The sequence below is a fragment of the Notolepis coatsorum genome (assembly GCF_963971535.1).
Source record: "Notolepis coatsorum genome assembly, chromosome: 2".
NCBI classification, from domain to species: Eukaryota; Metazoa; Chordata; class Actinopteri; order Aulopiformes; family Paralepididae; genus Notolepis; species Notolepis coatsorum.
Window position 1 is genome coordinate 100,734,801 of NC_140166.1, and position 19,817 is coordinate 100,754,617.

A 19,817-nucleotide genomic window follows, 5' to 3' on the forward strand; every position below is an offset into this window, starting at 1 on the left:
GCTCTCTGATTGGCCGACTCCAGTTTTTTTTTCCGTAGCCGCATTTCGCGGAGACGCTCTCTGATTGGCCGACGCCACTTTCTATGTTCCAATTCTAGGTTTCTATGTTCCAATTCTAGGTTTTCTAGGTTGGTAGAGATAGTTGTGTTGTTGTGAGATGCAGCTATTTGTCTTAGAGCGTGACTGCAAGTTCTTTCCACGGTTAAGCTTAGGCACTCTTTCAAAGTTGGTTAAGGTTAGAGTTTGTCTTAGAGCATGGCGATAGAACGCCAGGTAGTTTGCAGTCTGTTCGACGCGGAAATGGACAAAGAAATCAAGTACTTGTGTTGTGTGGTGCTAACAGCTAACACTTGGCTAACAAGCTATATGGCGGATGCAGTCTGGACAGTGGACAGTGGTCTGGATATACATCATCAACAGCGGATTATACACTTTATCAAGCCCTCCGGCTGGACCACGTTTCAATTAAACAAAGTGAGTTTATGCTGTTGTGTTGTGATGCAGCTATTTGTTGTTAGCTCACACAGTACTTGTTGGCTAACAACAAGCTATATATGGATGCAGTGTGGAGGGACATGCATGGACAATGGACATCAACACAGTCTGGACAATGGAGTGGATACTTTATCAAGCCCTTCTGCCTGCTGTCAACTTAACAACAAGGTAGATTTGCGATATCGCTCTCTCTCTCTCGCTCTCTCTCTCGCTCTCTCTCTCTCTCTCTCTCTCTCCTCTCTCTCTCTCTCTCTCTCTCTCTCTCCCTAATAGTGTTGTCACGATACTGGAATTTCGACTTCGATACGATACCTTGAAAAGTATCGATACTTTCGATACTTTCAATACCAAAAAAAAAAAATTATAATATTTTTCTTTTATTATAATATTTTTTTTTTTTTTTTTTTACGAATTTTGCTTTTGTTGCTGGTTGATTCTCCTCAGCTTCTCTCTGGTACTATACGAGAAGATAAATACACTTTTAAAACCCTTTGTTTATCTTTAGATCAGAGAGAGAAAGAGAGAGTGGCTGCTGGAGATTTTAGGTCTACTGAGCGCACCTTTCTAGTTATGACCCGAAAACAAGGGTACTAGAGAGAGAGAGAGAGAGAGAGAGAGAGAGAGAGAGAGAGAGAGAGAGAGAGAGAGAGAGAGAGAGGAGAGAGAGGAGAGAGAGAGAGAGAGATTTCTCCGGAGCTATGCTCGGAGCATTTATTAACGTTACATTTTCAACAACATTGCTGCTAATTGGACACTTCATGGAGGCGGGGTAATGTTGTGTCGAGTTCATGCGTGTACTGGTGTAGGATGGGCTCCGGCTCCGCTCGACCGAACGTTGGAAACGGGGTAGTTGTGTTGAGTTCATGCGTGTACTAGTGTAGGATGGGCTCCGGCTCCGCTCGACCGAACGTTGGAAACGGGGTAGTTGTGTCGAGTTCATGCATGTACTGGTGTAGTGGGCTCGGCTTGACGTTACTCCGTTTCCATGAAGTAATAGGTGGCCAGCTAGCTAGCATTAAGCTAACGGAGGAATGACAGCTAACGTTAGCTAATAATAGCGTTGTTTAAAACTGAAGACAGAGCTGCGCTGCCCGGCTGTGAGGGGGAGGAGGCTGCAGCAGCTTGTGTCTGTTGCTCTGAGCTAGGAGGAGGAGGAGGCGGAAGGGCAAGGCTCTGGCAGCGCGTCTGTCTGTCAACAACTTGCGGGAGCAAGCCAGCTGGTACCGATACTGCAGAAAGTATCGGTACTTCGGGAAATGAGTATTGAAGCCGTTTTAAATATTCAGTATCGATATGTATCGATACTTCGATATTTTTGACAACACTACTCCCTAACTAACTAACGTGATTCTCTCTCTCTCGCTCTCTTTCTCTCTCTCTCTCTCTCTCTCTCTCTCTCTCTCTCTCTCTCTCTCTCTCTCTCACTAACTAACGTGATTCTCTCTCTCTCTCACTAACTAACGTGATTCTCTCTCTCTCTCTCTCTCTCTCTCTCTCTCTCTCTCTCCCTAACTAACTAACGTGATTCTCTCTCTCTCTCTCTCTCTCTCTCTCTCTCTCTCTCTCTAACTAATGTGATTCTCTCTCTCTCTCTCTCTCTCTCTCTCTCTCTCTGCGTGTGTTTGGAGACGGAGCGAGTTTGTTTCTAACTTTTCTATTTATATATTGTGTTTCAAGTTGTGAATTAGACTGTACTTTATTTGACTGGTTGTGTGTTGCTTGGTCAGCTGTCCGCTGCCAGTGACATGCCAATGCGTGGTACATGCGTGGTACATGTTTGCAAAATGTTTGGTATAGCGCCCCCCCATGGAAAGAATGTAGCAGCCGCCACTGTTTGATACTAACTACTTAGTTCATACATATTATCCAAATATCAATGATGAATATTGCATAAGGTTTACACAGTTAATGGATCACATTTTTGTTTTATATTCATGTTCAGAGAGGAGTAATAGTTAGATCTTTGTATGTGTGATTTATATGGCAATTAAATCAATGGTGTGTGCTTGTTTGTTTGGAGACTTTGACCCAAACAAATTACCGCCGGCCACTAGGGGGCAGCGTCTCGTTAGTAGTGCTGATCAGCTTGATTATGGACCTAGGTGACGGTCACTCACAGTAAACGCGATGCTGACCAAATAACGTTATCATTCATATTATTATCGACATCACCATGGCAGTGATGGCATGGCACACACAAACTACCTCAGGTTCCTCCTGCTCACTGTCCCTCCTCGTCCTCGGCCCTTCTGCCTGTGTCTCTGCCTGGCTGGCTACCGGCTGTTGTTGCTGCACAGCCTGCACTATCATTGTGGGTGACGACGTTGAAGCTGCAGCTGCAGCAAACATGTCTGTGATTTTATTATATTTTTCAGCATCCACCTCTAGATTTCTGAATTTTTTCGCCCGCAATTTCTCTGCACCCCCTTTACGCTTCTTCTGTTTCTCCATTTTCTTTGTGTTTGCCACATCTGTTCTTTTTACACCACGAGAAACAGGTGAGAGAGGAGGGGGGGGGGGGGGGGGGGGGGGGGCTTATTAAGAGATGTGATTGGGCGGCGTGATTACCAAAGGTAGACGCATTTCTGGCAGACGCTCTCTGATTGGCCGACGTCAGTTTCTACACTGGTTAAGCTTAGGCACTCTTCGAAGTTGGTTAATGTTAGAGTTTGTCTTAGACCGTGACGGCAAGTTCTTTCGACGGTTAAGCTTAGGCTTTAGAGCATGGCGATAGAACGCCAGGTAGTTTGCAGGCTGTTTGACGTGGAAATGGGCAAAGACACAGCTCGTCACGCTATTGGGCGCACATGTCACATGACCAGAAACGTCTGCCAGAAATGCGGCTACCTTTGGTAATCACGCGATTGGGCGGCGTGTATGCTTTTACCAACGCAGTTGTGTTTCCGGGTTCCCGTTTTGCGCTCTGATTGGCCACTGACCTACACGCGTACGCCCCCCTCGCTATCGCCTTTGGGGCGTGAGATATGAAGACAGATTTAACTGGGTATAGGAAGGCAGTACCATACGAGCCGCAAATTGAACATGCAGTGAGTCTGCGACAACAACCCAATAATAAACAGTCGAAACAGCTATTACCAGACAATTACAACAGCAGTGGTGCCTGCTTCAAATGTCACGTATTATAGGCTATAAGCCTGTGTAGATCTATTCGGAATAATAAACATATACACCCTCTAGCAAAACATGACACAATGTGATCCTAGCGCCGATAGAGCGGCTGGTCGCAGAGACGCGAGTTGAACGAACACATCGGGAGGAGAATGAATGAATGAATGAACCTGATGTAAACAAGACAAAAGTATTTCTCTGGTCTGCATCTCCTTAACAATTGTGTGTATTGAGCCGTACTGTATTGTACCCATTCTGCAATCTGTTAAATGAAGTTTTCATTCATTCATTCATTCTCCTCCCGATGTGTTCGTTCAACTCGCGTCTCTGCGACCAGCCGCTTTATCGGAGATAGGATCACATTGTGTCATGTTTTGCTAGAGGGTGTATATGTTTATTATTCCGAATAGATCTACACGGGCTTATAGCCTATAATACGTGACATTTGAAGCAGGCACCACTGCTGTTGTAATTGTCTGGTAATAGCTGTTTCGACTGTTTATTATTGGGTTGTTGTCGCAGACTCACTGCATGTTCAATTTGCGGCTCGTATGGTACTGCCTTCCTATACCCAGTTAAATCTGTCTTCATATCGCACGCCCCAGAAGCAGGCACCACTGCTGTTGTAATTGTCTGGTAATAGCTGTTTCGAGTGTTTATTATTGGGTTGTTGTCGCAGACTCACTGCATGTTCAATTTGCGGCTTGTATGGTACTGCAGTGCCTTCCTATACCCAGTTAAATCTGTCTTCATATCTCACGCCCCAAAGGCGATAGCGAGGGGGGCGTACGCGTGTAGGTCAGTGGCCAATCAGAGCGCAAAACGGGAACCCGGAAACACAACTGCGTTGGTAAAAGCATACACGTGATTGGGCGGCGGGCCGCGTGTATATTTTCCCTAACGGAGTTGCACTTCCGCGTTCGGTTTGCGCGATCTGATTGGCCACTGACGTTTTTTTCAGCGCCAATCGCGTTACTCCTAACAAACTGGTTAAGCTTGGCGACTCTTTCGAAGTCGCTCTCTTTCGAAGTTGGTTAAGGTTAGGGTTAAGGTTAGGGTTAGGGTTAGTTGGTTAAGGACGGTTAGGGTTAGGGTTAGTTGGTTAAGGTTAGGGTTAGGGTTAGGGTAACAGCCTGCTGGCGCGATTGTTAGGAGTAACGCGATTGGCGCTGAAAAAAACGTCAGTGGCCAATCAGATCGCGCAAACCGAACGCGGAAGTGCAACTCCGTTAGGGAAAATATACACGCCGGCGGGCCAGCATAATGGACCGCTGTTCCCAGCCTAGTGGGGGAGGGGCTTAGTAAGAGATGTGATTATTGGGCCGGCCCAGTGTCAGTCAGTACCAAATGAGCCGCTGGGCCAGGCTAGTGGGCCGGTCATTGACCAAACAGCCCACGGCGCAGGCTTGTCAGTCACTGCTGTTCTGCTCGCGCATGCTTTGAACAAGTAACGTTAGTTCAAAGCAAAGCCACCTACCTGCATGTCCCCTGCCTGGGCAGAAGCGACCATGTATAGTGCTGTAGCGATGCAGGGGGGAGTACCTTTGCCAAACATCAGACATTACCGTTACCGGACATTTTCAACTCCCGAGTGTACATTTATATTGTGATATTTCTATAATTTTTTTTTATTTTAATATTTTTAATATTTTAATAGTTACAAATAGTTACAGAGGTCCGGACCTCTGTGACCTCATAGCTGGCTACGGCCATGGTCCTCATATCCCTCCTAGTTACACATACACACAGTCCTCATACCCCTCCTAGTATACACATTAAGTAACAATTTATGTTCATATGGCCAATAGATTTGATATTATAGTGTATTTTTGATTGATTAGTAATAGTTATTTCAACGGTATTATAGCATTATTCAGAATGGCTAGTTGACCACAGTTTGGCTTGACCTTTGTAAACCTGATTAAGTTGACACACACACACACACACACACACACACACACACACACACACACACACACACACACACACACACACACACACACACACACACACACACACACACACACACACACACACACACACTATCTCACCCCCACCCAGGAACCAGTTTTGTTGTAAACCTGATGAACGAGAGAGACACACACTAGATGCATGTGACACACACACACACACACACACACACACACACACACACACACACACACACACACACACACACACACACACACACACACACGCACACACATGAAACTAAAACATTGAGGACCCACATACCGGTGGAACAAGATTACCCTCCACACAGGAGCCAGAATGAGTGAATTACCATGTTAATGTCTAGAACGAAAGTCAGCCTTTGTGATCAAATAAATGTATTGTCATTATGCTATGTGGACCAGTCGACTCCAGTACCAGGTACGGGGGTCGAGAAAGTGTTTAAATACTGAGCAGTCTCGACATTAGAACACACTGGACAGAACCAAGTTGTCTGTGTCACTCTGAGAGATTATTTGTATCCTGTGAATTTGCTCTATTCTACCGCTGATGCCCTGCTGAATAAATCAACTGGAGAAATCTGAAAACCATTGAATTTCAACCTGTATCCAGCATCCACTTTCTTGCCCTGAAATTGGTCATTGTATCATTGTTGTTTACGAAGTCACAGCTGATTTGTAACATCACACACAGTCCTCATATCCCCGCTAGTTACACATACATTACACATAGGGTGACCAGATGCAAAAAGTCCAAAAGTGGGACAACAGTAAGATTTTGGTGGGACAAAGTGGGACAACAGTACGATTTTGGTGGGACAAAGTGGGACAAAGTGGGACAGATAGATAATGTAATTTTTTTTATTAGAATAACTGCCATGGTCTTCACTGAATAGATTTAAATCAAAGGTTAAAGGTTAAATCAAAATAAATACAAATTAAATACCACCTAACATATGTTTTAAATATTCAAACGTCATCACTTGACAGGAATGTCTTGTGTTTGATATTCCCTGATAACACAGAACTAGGGAAAACAGTGTAGTATAATACAAAAATAATAATACAAATAAATTGTGTTTCTATATTAGAATAACTGCCATGGTCTTCACCGAATAGATTTAAATCAAAGGTTAAAGGTTACCACAGTCGGCTGACCTGTATGAATGGGAGTGTTGTACTGTGTGATAGACACTTGTTATCTCAGCTGCAGTGACCTTGTCCGTCTGGCTATCATTGTTTGGTTTAAAAAGAAACGTATCCATAGATCTGGATGTTTCTTTTTGGTGAGCCACTTTCAAGTGAGACTCACGTCCACTGTGGCGCTTCAAGTTGTATTCTCCTCCATGCGCAATTGAAAACGAACTATGACACAAAACACAGAAAGCCTGCTGCGGATTGCCTGCCATCTGCCTCACCCAGTCATGTGTCGTTTGCCAGTCTTGGTTGTAACTGCAGGTCCGTTTCTTTTTACTGCTTTCCATCTTGAACTAGTTCGCTTGTAATGTTGTTGTGTTTTTTTTGACCAATCAGATTTGCGATATGAGGTAGCGTCACGACTCAGTCTCAGTCACGTCACAAGCAGGCAAGCAGCACGCTAAAGTACTATAACCAATCAGAGCAATGTGTGTGGACAAGAGGCGGGTTGCTACATTTACTGTCTGTAGGGAGGGGCTTTTAGACGCATGTTTTTTTTGGCTTCGAAAAGAGGGACATCCTCTCAATATGAGGGACGCGGGACATTTGGTCAAATGGTGGGACAGTACAACCAAAAGGGGGACACCTGGTCACACTAATTACACACAGCCCTCATATCCCTGCTAGTTACACATTCTTGTTTACCAGAGAGGAGATCCGGTACAAGAATCTAGTTTGTTGGTTGACTTTTTTTTATTACCTTGGATGCCATTTTGTCACAGGAAAGATTTGCCTCTAGGATGGAACCTAGGTATGTAATTTCATCTTTCCTTGTGACAATATTGTCACCCACTGTAACTGAGAAGCTGTCGGTCTTGCTGAGTTTGTTATTTGATCCGAAGAGAATGGACTCTGTTTTACCCAGGTGTAATGATAGTTTGTTATCAGCGAGCCAGGTGCAGATTCTGCCGAGTTCTGAGCTGAGTGTTTTTTCAACCTGTAACCTGTAACTTGAGCCGACCACATAACCTGTCTGACCAGGATCTTTTGTGTGTTACCAGGTACTAAACATTGTCATTGGATTGTACATTGTTTATTTCATGTTATTATATTGACCATTACACAAGGAATGAGTCCATGTGAGCGGTGTTCGAGGTGTGTGATGAGCCGACCACATAACCTGTCTGACCAGGATCTTTTGTGTGTTGCTACCAGAATAAACCACCCAAGACCGTGAAGCAAGTGTCTGTCTTTTAATTAAAATTACACAATGCAGGAAAAGTTAGTTATATACAGACAGATGTGGATAAATATATATGGTAAATATAAATATATGTATATACGGTATATACAGCATTATTGTACATGCTATCATAGAGAGGTATATGGGTTATCTGCAGGTGTATAAATAGTTATATAGAAGCACCAGTCTAATGGGACATTATTGGCCAAAATGCAGTGTTAATTGAACAACACAAAGGGCTACCCATTTAGTCTCACCTGCTTTTAACAGTTTTTTTTTGTTTAGTTTGAGTCTCCATAACATATCCTACTATAAGTAGTTTATGTAAGTTATAAACCTACCTTATTTCCAGACAGAATATGTCTTTGTATGTGTTGCAGCCTGTGAGCACTCATCCGGACGAACGAGCAGCAGCCACGAGAGAGGAAACCACAGCAGGCCAGCAGTCTCAACCTGAGAACCTGATGGTGAACTTCACTGCATCAGATCACAAGGTTCTGTGTGAGTGTGCAGCACCAGAGTGAACTCACTCCTCTCAAAGCGCTTGTGTAAACATTAGGTTCACTCTTCACTGTCACTTTTTATTTGATAATGTTTTATTTTATACGGTGGGCTAATAGATGACGAGGTGGATTGTTTTGAAATAAAAGTGAATGCAGTCCATCTTGATGTAATAAAATACTGTAGATCTGTTTTACGTTCCAGTCGTTTTGTAGAACGGGTGTTTTGACTTCTGGGTCAATGGCCTCATATTCTCTGACCACAGGCCTACACCCCCTCTTCGAGACCCACGTTCAAACATTAACAAACATTTAGCGAATTAGGAAATCTATAATGGCAACCATTTCACCTCAGTCTGTAGTTGTTTTGATTGATTCAAATTGTTTCATTGATTGACTAAATAAATAAATGAGAGCCTGCTCTCAATGATCTTTTGAGATTAAATAAAGATTGAATGTATTTGAACTGTGTGTGTGTGTGGTTAGATAATCACAAAACACAGTTCTGAATCCTTTAGTGAGACTCTCACATTCTTAAAGCCCCAACCTGTGTTTTCTTTTCACCATATAAATGTGGTGTGTAATCATTATGATGAATTGAAAATGGGGGACCCTGATGTAAACAAGACGTTCTATTTTTGATACAATTTGACTCATCTGAATTTCTACAATTTTAGAAGCTTATAAATAAATACATATTTTTATTGTGTATTCTGAATTGTGAACTATGTAATCCTAACAGCATTATTCTGCATTAATCATTAGACATACTGATGAGTGTGTGCGTGTGTATGTGTGTGTGTGTGTTGAGGGTGACAATAATGGGTTGGTGATAATTTCCCATTTTTGCCAAAACAGAGCAATTATTTGATACCTGGAGGTTTACTCCTTTCAGTGGTAAAATAAATAAATCACAAATATTATTGTTCTACACTGAAGCATGCATACAGTACGTACTACATACTACATACAGTACATACTGTATGGCTGAAACGCTGTTTGACTTACAGTTACAGTACTGTAACCCCCCACCTCTACCCCCTTGACCTCCTTATGTCTTGATAGGATGTCCTCTCCACTGTCCTCTCTCTCTAGCTCCCTCTTTCTCTCCCTCTCTCTTTTTCTCTCTCTCTCACCCCCCCCCTCTCTGTCTCTCTCTATATAGGCTATATATCAACAGCACGATGAAAGGAATAATAAACATCACTCCCAGTCATGTTTAGTCAATATGAAAATACTTTACTACAGTTACATCGATGTTTCCACTCAGGGTTTTCATATGAATGCAAACAAAACAAAACAGAAAAACATCAAACACCATTGATTCACAATAACATCATTCTTTGCTTCTGTTGAAAAAAAAAAAAAAAAAAATAAAACCCCTAAAGAAAATGCAGGATTTAAAATCAGACAGCTGAGTGATTACAGGGAAGTTTACAGAAATACACAATATTACACACTGACCGTGGACACTCTGGCAGCTTTGTACATAGTGGAAGGAGACGAGGACACAGCCGTTCTTTAGCTTTAAAGGGGAATGTCACTCAAATGTCAGTTTAAGACGTCACATGTTATTCACGCATCCCAGGACAGTTCAGTATAGACACCACTCTCTCCTCACTCTCCAGATCTCGCTTAAAATATGTACATAAAGTACTTATGGACCACAGGATAAAGGTACATATTGTACGTTATGTTATAGCCATAAGTAATATATTGGCGTATTTTACGAAAATGTACAATGTGTACGTATTACAAATAAGTACATATATTACACATTACATTTTTCTTTTACTTTTAACATTTGAGGTCCCCTGTGGGGGAAAAAAACAAAGAACACTTGCATGGGAGTCAAGTACCTTTACCTCAAGACTACCAAGACACACTTTTCTGATACTCACCCAAACCCTAACCTTAACCACACTGTTACTGTACCTTAAACTAACTAAACTAACTTTAACCCTAACCTTAACCTTAACTTTAACCCTAACTTTCTATCTTAATCATAACCATTAAACATTCAAACAAACCATCATTATATTATTGCTGTGTTTGTATCAGGGACCAGGGTGGGTTGGTGTTTTAGTCTAGTGGTGAGAGCTGTGTTTGTATCAGGGTGGGTGTTTTAGTCTAGTGGTGAGAGCTGTGTTTGTACCAGGGTGGGTGGGTGTCTTAGTCTAGTGGTGAGAGCTGTGTTTGTACCAGGGTGGGTGGGTGTCTTAGTCTAGTGGTGAGAGCTGTGTTTGTATCAGAGTGGATGTCTTAGTCTAGTGGTGAGAGCTGTGTTTGTATCAGGGTGGTTGTCTTAGTCTAGTGGTGAGAGCTGTGTTTGTATCAGAGTGGATGTCTTAGTCTAGTGGTGAGAGCTGTGTTTGTATCAGGGTGGGTGGGTGTCTTAGTCTAGTGGTGAGAGCTGTGTTTGTATCAGGGTGGATGTCTTAGTCTAGTGGTGAGAGCTGTGTTTGTATCAGGGTGGGTGTCTTAGTCTAGTGGTGAGAGCTGTGTTTGTATCAGGGTGGGTGTCTTAGTCTAGTGGTGAGAGCTGTGTTTGTATCAGGATGGGTGTCATAGTCTAGTGGTGAGAGCTGTGTTTGTATCAGGGTGGGTGTCTTAGTCTAGTGGTGAGAGCTGTGTTTGTATCAGGATGCGTCTATGCTTTTACCAACGCGTTCGTGTTTCCGGGTTCCCGTTTTGCACTCTGATTGGCCAGGTCATGTGCGCCAATCGTGGGACGGCAAGTTCTGCGCCTATTTCCGGGTCGAACAGCCTGCAAACTACCTAACGCCTAGTTTATCACTGGTTAAGCTTAGGCGACTCTTTCGCAGTTGGTTAAGGTTAGAGTTTGAAATCAGGGCAGGCGTTCTATCGCCATGTTCTAAGACAAACTCTAACATTAACCAACTTCGAAAGAGCGCCTAAGCTTAACCAGTGTAGAAACTTGCGGTCCCGCGATTGGGCGTACATGTCACATGACCTGGCCAATCAGAGACGCGGAAACACGAACGCGTTGGTAAAAGCAATCAGGCTATCAGGATGGGTGTCTTAGTCTAATCTTACTTGCCTGCGACAGCAATCATTGTTGGTTTGACTCCTGGTCACAGTGATTTGTTTCGGACTTTTGCCGATACGAAATGTAAATATATTACTTACACAATAAGTAAATATATTACTTATGGCTATAACATAATGTACTTTTTTTCCTGTGGTCGATTAGTACTTATTTAAAATGTTCTGATGAGACCGTGTTGCAGCCTTGCGCCATCCTGAAGGTAGAAACCAAGAGAAGAACCCTCACACGTCACATGTAAAATCTGCTACATATACAATGAATGGAGCTCTGCCTTTGTCACGCAATAAAATGTTTGTGTGAGCTCTTACGTCTCTGGTTCAGACCCTATTACAGTACTATAATAATAAGATAAACCTCATTTGGGTGTGTACATTCAAACAAACATTATGACCTCACAAAATCAGAGCCCCATTCATTGGATTATCTATGGAGCAGCTTCAGATTTTACATCCAGATAACTACGAAATTTAAATAATCTGTCGTTCCAATAGGGGGCAGGAGCTAAACAACGACATCCAATCAAACAAACGACCAAGTAAAATGATTGGAACGAGCGAGCTGTCTATCAAACCCTCTAGTGACAGGCGTGCTTGTTATGTGCATAACAGTTGTGCGTGTACACAAAGGCCTTGTTGAATTCGGTTTAAGGATCTGAAAATATTTCTAAGTTCTGTCCAAAATCAATGGCCGCCTATTGCTCCTTTAAGAGAGAGTGGAGCGTGTTCACAAATACTCACTGAAGTGTCCTGCAGCACAGCAAGAGCTATGGGAATTAAAATGGGTGGTATTCCCCTTTAAAGTAGAAAGACTTGTGTTTACAGAAGATGACAAAGGTTGTGTCCTGGAACACTGGAACAACTATCTCAAACTACATTGATCCTACAATCACAGCTTTTTGTCCGAGGAGAGAGTGATTGGAGGATCAAGAAGAGAGGGCAGGCCCCAGGGTTTGAGATAGGTCAATGAGTGATGAGGACACCTAGTAAATCCCCTCCCTATATCTCTGAAGAGGTCATGTGATTCTAAAAGACCCATTCGACATGTTGACAGAAAATAACACTCTAGTAAAACTGTAATAACACTGTCAGTCAGAGAGTTCAGAGGTCATTCAAACACTCTCTTTGAACAAAAATGCATTTGAGTGCTTAGGGGGAGTAGTTTTCCCATTTCACAAGCAACACTGCTTTGTGAACTTAATATGAAGTATTGCAATATAAACCTTTATCCACTGTACACACAATATCCCAGCTATTTCCCTCATTCTGAAAATGTAAATACTCAGTTGTGTATGTGGTTAACAAAAGCACATCACCCATTTAATATTCCTGTTTAGTTTAATAGTCCAATTAAGTGTTCGTTTGTATAAGAGTTTATATAGCCTGCGCATGCTCTAAATTTTAACTACAGAGAAACAATAGATAAACTGCCATCATGTTACTCTACTGTCGTGTTACTGTAGTGTGTACATGTTACTGTGGTGTTACTGTGTACATGTTACTGTGGTGTTACTGTGTACATGTTACTGTGTGGTGTTACTGTGTACATGTTACTGTGGTGTTACTGTGTACATGTTACTGTGGTGTTACTGTGTACATGTTACTGTGGTGTTACTGTGTACATGTTACTGTGGTGTTACTGTGTACATGTTACTGTGTGGTGTTACTGTGTACATGTTACTGTGGTGTTACTGTGTACATGTTACTGTGGTGTTACTGTGTACATGTTACTGTGTGGTGTTACTGTGTACATGTTACTGTGTGGTGTTACTGTGTACATGTTACTGTGTGGTGTTACTGTGTACATGTTACTGTGTGGTGTTACTGTGTACATGTTACTGTGTGGTGTTACTGTGTACATGTTACTGTGGTGTTACTGTGTACATGTTACTGTGGTGTTACTGTGTACATGTTACTGTGTGGTGTTACTGTGTACATGTTACTGTGGTGTTACTGTGTACATGTTACTGTGGTGTTACTGTGTACATGTTACTGTGGTGTTACTGTGTACATGTTACTGTGTGGTGTTACTGTGTACATGTTACTGTGGTGTTACTGTGTACATGTTACTGTGGTGTTACTGTGTACATGTTACTGTGTGGTGTTACTGTGTACATGTTACTGTGGTGTTACTGTGTACATGTTACTGTGTGGTGTTACTGTGTACATGTTACTGTGGTGTTACTGTGTACATGTTACTGTGTGGTGTTACTGTGTACATGTTACTGTGGTGTTACTGTGTACATGTTACTGTGGTGTTACTGTGTACCTGTTACTGTGGTGTTACTGTGTACATGTTACTGTGGTGTTACTGTGTACCTGTTACTGTGGTGTTACTGTGTACCTGTTACTGTGGTGTTACGGTGTACCTGTTACTGTGGTGTTACTGTGTACATGTTACTGTGTGGTGTTACTGTGTACCTGTTACTGTGGTGTTACTGTGTACATGTTACTGTGGTGTTACTGTGTACCTGTTACTGTTGTGTTACTGTGTACATGTTACTGTGGTGTTATTGTGTACCTGTTACTGTGGTGTTACTGTGTACATGTTACTGTGGTGTTACTGTGTACCTGTTACTGTGGTGTTACTGTGTACATGTTACTGTGGTGTTACTGTGGTGTTACGGTGTACATGTTACTGTGGTGTTACTGTGTACATGTTACTGTGGTGTTACTGTGTACATGTTACTGTGGTGTTACTGTGTACATGTTACTGTGGTGTTACTGTGTACATGTTACTGTGGTGTTACTGTGTACATGTTACTGTGGTGTTACTGTGTACATGTTACTGTGTGGTGTTACTGTGTACCTGTTACTGTGGTGTTACTGTGTACATGTTACTGTGGTGTTACTGTGTACATGTTACTGTGGTGTTACTGTGTACATGTTACTGTGGTGTTACTGTGTACATGTTACTGTGGTGTTACTGTGTACCTGTTACTGTGGTGTTACTGTGTACCTGTTACTGTGGTGTTACTGTGTACATGTTACTGTGGTGTTACTGTGTACATGTTACTGTGGTGTTACTGTGTACATGTTACTGTGGTGTTACTGTGTACCTGTTACTGTTGTGTTACTGTGTACATGTTACTGTGGTGTTACTGTGTACCTGTTACTGTGGTGTTACTGTGTACATGTTACTGTGGTGTTACTGTGTACATGTTACAGTGGTGTACCATTTCCGTATACTAGCTGTATTATTGTATTGTTACTAGCTGTACTGTTTTGGATACACTCAAGTGTATCAAAGTGGTGCAAACTACAGTAGTAGTGGTGCAAACTAGTGGTGCAAACTACAGTAGTAGTGTTGCGAACTAGTGGTGCAAACTACAGTAGTAGTGGTGCAAACTAGTGGTGCAAACTACAGTAGTAGTGGTGCGAACTAGTGGTGCAAACTACAGTAGTAGTGGTGCAAACTAGTGGTGCAAACTACAATAGTAGTAGTTGGAATAGTTGCTATAAGGTAATTCATATCCAGTTTTAACCAGCACATGCTTACTGAGAATAAAACCTCAATCGGATAACCACAATAGGCTGGTTTACAAATTATTATTCTGAATACTGTCCAATGTTTGGCAATACTGGTCTATTGGTGTGCGAGTATGCAAATCAAATAGTGTGAGCTGCTTGAATAGGATTGGGGAAGATTAGTATGTAGATTACTGTGGTGTGTAAGAGGGTGTAATGATCTGTTAGCATGTATATGTTCCCTGACACATCTCTTACTGTATAGAGGGAGGACAAGAGAACGGTTAGGGAGGAAGATTACCTTTGATTTATAAAGAACCTAATGTGTAAAAGAAAAAATGGTTCCTTTACTCTTGATTTATAAATAACCTAATATGTAAAAGCAAATATTATATGAAATATAATATATATGAAAATGGAGATGCTGTGGTACAGCTGTATGCCGTGGCCAGGGTTGGGAAGATTACTTAAAAAAATTACAGATTGCCTGCTTAAAATTGTAATAATCAGTAGTATAATCTATTAGATTACACCAACTCACCAACTCATAAGAAATTACTAGCAATTATTATTTTGATTACTTTTCAAAATCTGCAGAAGCCCAAAAGTAAATTTATTCCACTCTACTTTATTACCTACAACCACAAGTATCCATAATAAAAAATTACATCAATAATAGCATACATAACCTTGAAAAGAAAATACATTTACCTTAAACACAATGTTTCTTAGTAATCCAACTAGTATAGCCAGTTTCTGTTCGTTTTCTAGCTCCTAAACGTATCTGTAATCTGATGAATATAATCCCACTACATGTAATCTGTTACTTCCCAACCCTGGCAGTATAGTGGAGGGTATACAGTCTGACTGTACTGTATATATAGGCTACACCCATCTCTTTCTCTGGGAATATAATACCAGCCTATATCAACCATTGACGTGACAAATATAATGACGTTGAAAATATAGCTGCCTCCTAAACTACCACTATGCCACTCGGCTGTGTGCATTCTGCCCTACAAAGGCAAAAAACAGAAGAATTACTTCAGAGTTTATCTCCCTTTGTGCCAAAGGTATTACTACAGTACAAGATATAGTACGAGACATGTGCTATCTACTTTTGTACCAGTCCTTTAGTTGAGATGGGAGATTACGGTTGAAGTCATTTTTCTCAATTGCACTCCTCTTGCCTGTTATAATGTTATATTGTAGGGAATGGAGCCTCTGGAAAAATGCCCACTGGGTTGGTTTGATGGATGTCCCTCTCTTCCTCTATGTACAGTACAGCACTCATTCTGTCTCTGCTGTTTCCTCAGCAGTCCAGAGCTCCCCTCACATCTCCTCCTCAAGGTCAGAGCTGTGGTTGCTCATCTGTGACGGACAAACAGACAGACAGACGGATAGACCGATGGACAGACAGACGGACAGACAAACAAACAGACAGACAGACAGACAGACAGACAGACTTACAGACATTCAGACAGACACACAGACAAACAGACAGACAGACAGACAGACAGACAGACAGACAGACAGACAGACAGACAGACAGACAGACAGACAGACAGACAGACAGACAGACAGACAGACAGACAGACAGACAGACAGACAGACAGACAGACAGACAGGCAGGTGGATGGACAGACGAACAGACAGATGGACAGACAGACAGAAGACAAACGGACAGACAATTTGACAGAACGATAAGAGAGAAAACAGAGAGACAATTCGTCAAAAAGCAGTCCTGAAATGACCAAGTGAATGTTCATCTTCCAAACAAAGATTGCTTCACAGAAGCCAAGTCCCAGAGTTGCCTGGTGATGTGTAGACATCATCTTTCAGTCAGTATGATCTTTTCACCTCTTTCGTCTTTTCTTTGTTGCATGTCAGATGAAAGAGAACATCAACTCAACATCAAATATAAATATGTATGTATTAGGGCTGTCAAAGATACATTTCTGAGTAAATTCTAAACTGGACTATTGGACATTGTGTTCTACCACTGCAAAGAAATTAGGCATTTTCTTTAAAAAGTGGTTACCAATGGTTACAGGCAGCCATGTTGGAAGAAAGAGAACTACACAGACATTCCATGCAAGGTCTCTATTACATCATATCCTCTGTATTGGTCAGTTTCACCATTATTCATGTTGCACTCATTTCAATGTGTAATAAAGCATCGTAACATCCTGTAACATCACACACACAAGCACCTTAGTGACTTACACACCACACAAGCACACGTATTTCATGCACACACTGCTGCTAACATACCTTGTATTGTATACATTTGTATAGATAGAATATATATTGTGTATTATGTTTAGTCTATAATCTAGTTTATATATCTAGTTTATAGTCTATAGTTTATAGCTATTTATACAGTTAGCATAGCATAGTTTGTATAGATAGAATATAAGTTGTGTATTATATTTCGTTTTATAGTTTCGTTTATAGTTTTAGTTCATAGTTTATTTATAGCTTATCTAGTTTATAGTTATAGTTTATAAATGTGGGCATCATAGCAGCATGGGGGAGGGGTGAGGGGAGGTACAGGTATGGGCAGGGTAATAGAATAAAGACAAATATAAGCTTAAATCTGAATACAAAAATATGATAAAAATAATCAGTGTAAACAATATAATTAATTCTGAATATAAGAATATTGAGAAAAATACATACAACATACAACAGTGTAAACAAAGGTGCAGATGAGGGTCTGTATGCCCTATTGGTAATATACGTTACAATAAATATAGATTTATTTAATTTGAATATACTATGAGTAAGTAACAGTATACACAAGGTGCAGGTTTCAGGTAAACCTGGTTCATGAGGTTGTGCTTACCGTGTGGTGGTCATCGTCGTCAGTGGCCTCCCCCAGGCCGGGGCTCTCTCTCTGGATGCAAAGGCGAGGACTGGGGGGAGAGAGCGGGGAGGGGGAGCACTCTGGGCTGCTGAAGGTGTACGGTGAGCCGCCGAGACTGTCCTCCCGCAGTGGAGACCCTGCAGTGGAGTGTAGAAATACACACAACACATGGGTCTCTCGCCTGGAAGCAGAGCAACCACGTTGAGAAACCACTTTAGTCACAATGAGCCTTTAACGGCCAAAACGGATTTAATGTGCAGTGGATTTATGTGACCAGGGGGTGGCGCTTCTTTTATTTAAGTGTCAGGTACACCTGTATGAGGAGGAGTTTTGACCCGGAAAGGGCAATGGTTTTTGACCGCATGCACGACGCAGGTCACAGGTCGAAATGTTTGTATCTAATTAGTTATTGTATTCATTATTATTTTATCAGTTTAAGAAGACATTCTGTTTGACGGTGAGGGAAAATAAATACCATTTTCCCAGTAAAGCTGCCTGCATGTATCATTGGGACAAAGGACTGTTTTGGTATCAGACCAGACAAGTAGAACGGCGCGTCAGCCAGTCTAGCTACGGGATCAAACTGCTCAGTAGCAGTATTAGTCAAAAACCACGCACCAGTTGGACTCTCGTTTTGAGACTGGGGAAGATTCGCTGCGTTTGGGACGTCGGAGAATCGCCACCGGAGAAAGACGAGGAGCTGCTGTTGTCATTGTGGAGGAAGAGGATTCCACTGTGTTTGCTGCTGCATCGGGGAGCTGCCTGCAGCCGTTCGTGGACGAGGAACACACCGGTGCTGACCCGAAGTTTGGCTGAGGATCAGTACTGGACTGCGAGTACTGGTCCGCGAGCGACAGCATGGTACCCAACGCAAGGAGGTATGTTTATAGCGCTATATAAATGCATGGCCATGTAAATTGTGTGCGCACATAACTTGGGGTTGAGCATAAATCCATGGTTGCTGAAGTGGAATGACACTTGACTTTTACTTTTACACGCGGACCTTTTTGTATTGACTTTGTTGCGCGACTCGCCAGCCATCTCGTTTAACTCACTGACTATCTAATATCACGGAGACGCGCAAACCGGCGTCAAACGTTTCCATGGAGACCGCAGTGCGCTCCGCTGCTAGCGGTGACGTCACTGGGAAACGTGTCGTTAAAATGACTGCAAAGGCTGTTGCAGAACATTGTGGCAAATTGGAAGCCAGCAGAAAACGTAAATTTAACATGGCAGCCAAGATAAGAGATGCAATTCTTGGTTTCATGTTAAATAATGAGAAGGCAAAAGTAGAGAATGCTCTTACAGATTTGAGTCAGGTGTGTTATGAGGCGAAATGCATACATGACAATCTGTTGGGTTATACGTTACATGATGAAAAAGAAAAACAAAACATCTGGTTTAAAGCAAACATTTTGTCAAACAATGAGTGTATTTCAAATGCAAAACTGTGGGTTTCAAATATTGAAGGTATAACGAATGTACATGATGAAATTGATGGTAAAACAACTGAAGGTGATTTGCATTTAAGTGATGATGGTATTGCTCCAAATGACAGTGTGTCAAACATTGTGAGCAAATATTAAAAAACAAGTAGCAGGTCATCTGCCAGGATTTTAGCTGAAGCCGATAGAGCTGCACTTCTCGCTCGTGCTGAATCTCTAAAGGAAAAACATGCTTTGGAGGAGCAGGAACAACAGTTGAAGGAGCAGGAACTAAGGCTGAAGAGAAAAAAGGAACAACTGGAGGTGGACACTGAATTGGCTGCAACCACTGCAAGGTTGGCTGTGTTGCACTCCTCTGAAAGTAAACATTCATCTCGTGCACCTTCAAATGGAATGAATTCCTATGTTGAAAAGGAACACCACAAGGTCTTAAACCCTATTACAAGAGAATATCAACCTGGGACATTAACACAACGAAGTAAATTGACACAATTGTCAATACCACCAAACAAG

At 41.9% G+C, this 19,817-nt stretch overlaps 1 protein-coding gene across 1 annotated transcript in view; it reads right to left on the reverse strand.

The window, feature by feature from the left end:
• Positions 1-16,322: 16,322 nt before the first annotated feature.
• The window catches only part of LOC311223473 (RNA-binding Raly-like protein), a gene marked incomplete at both ends in the record, with an annotated part of 261,903 nt that continues 258,408 nt past the window's right edge, over positions 16,323-19,817 (reverse strand). Inside the window, 2 exons of the mRNA XM_084308259.1 lie at positions 16,323-16,361; positions 17,839-17,996. Coding sequence (XP_084164385.1) covers positions 16,323-16,361; positions 17,839-17,996 — 197 coding nt within the window. The remainder of the gene's footprint in view (positions 16,362-17,838; positions 17,997-19,817) is intronic.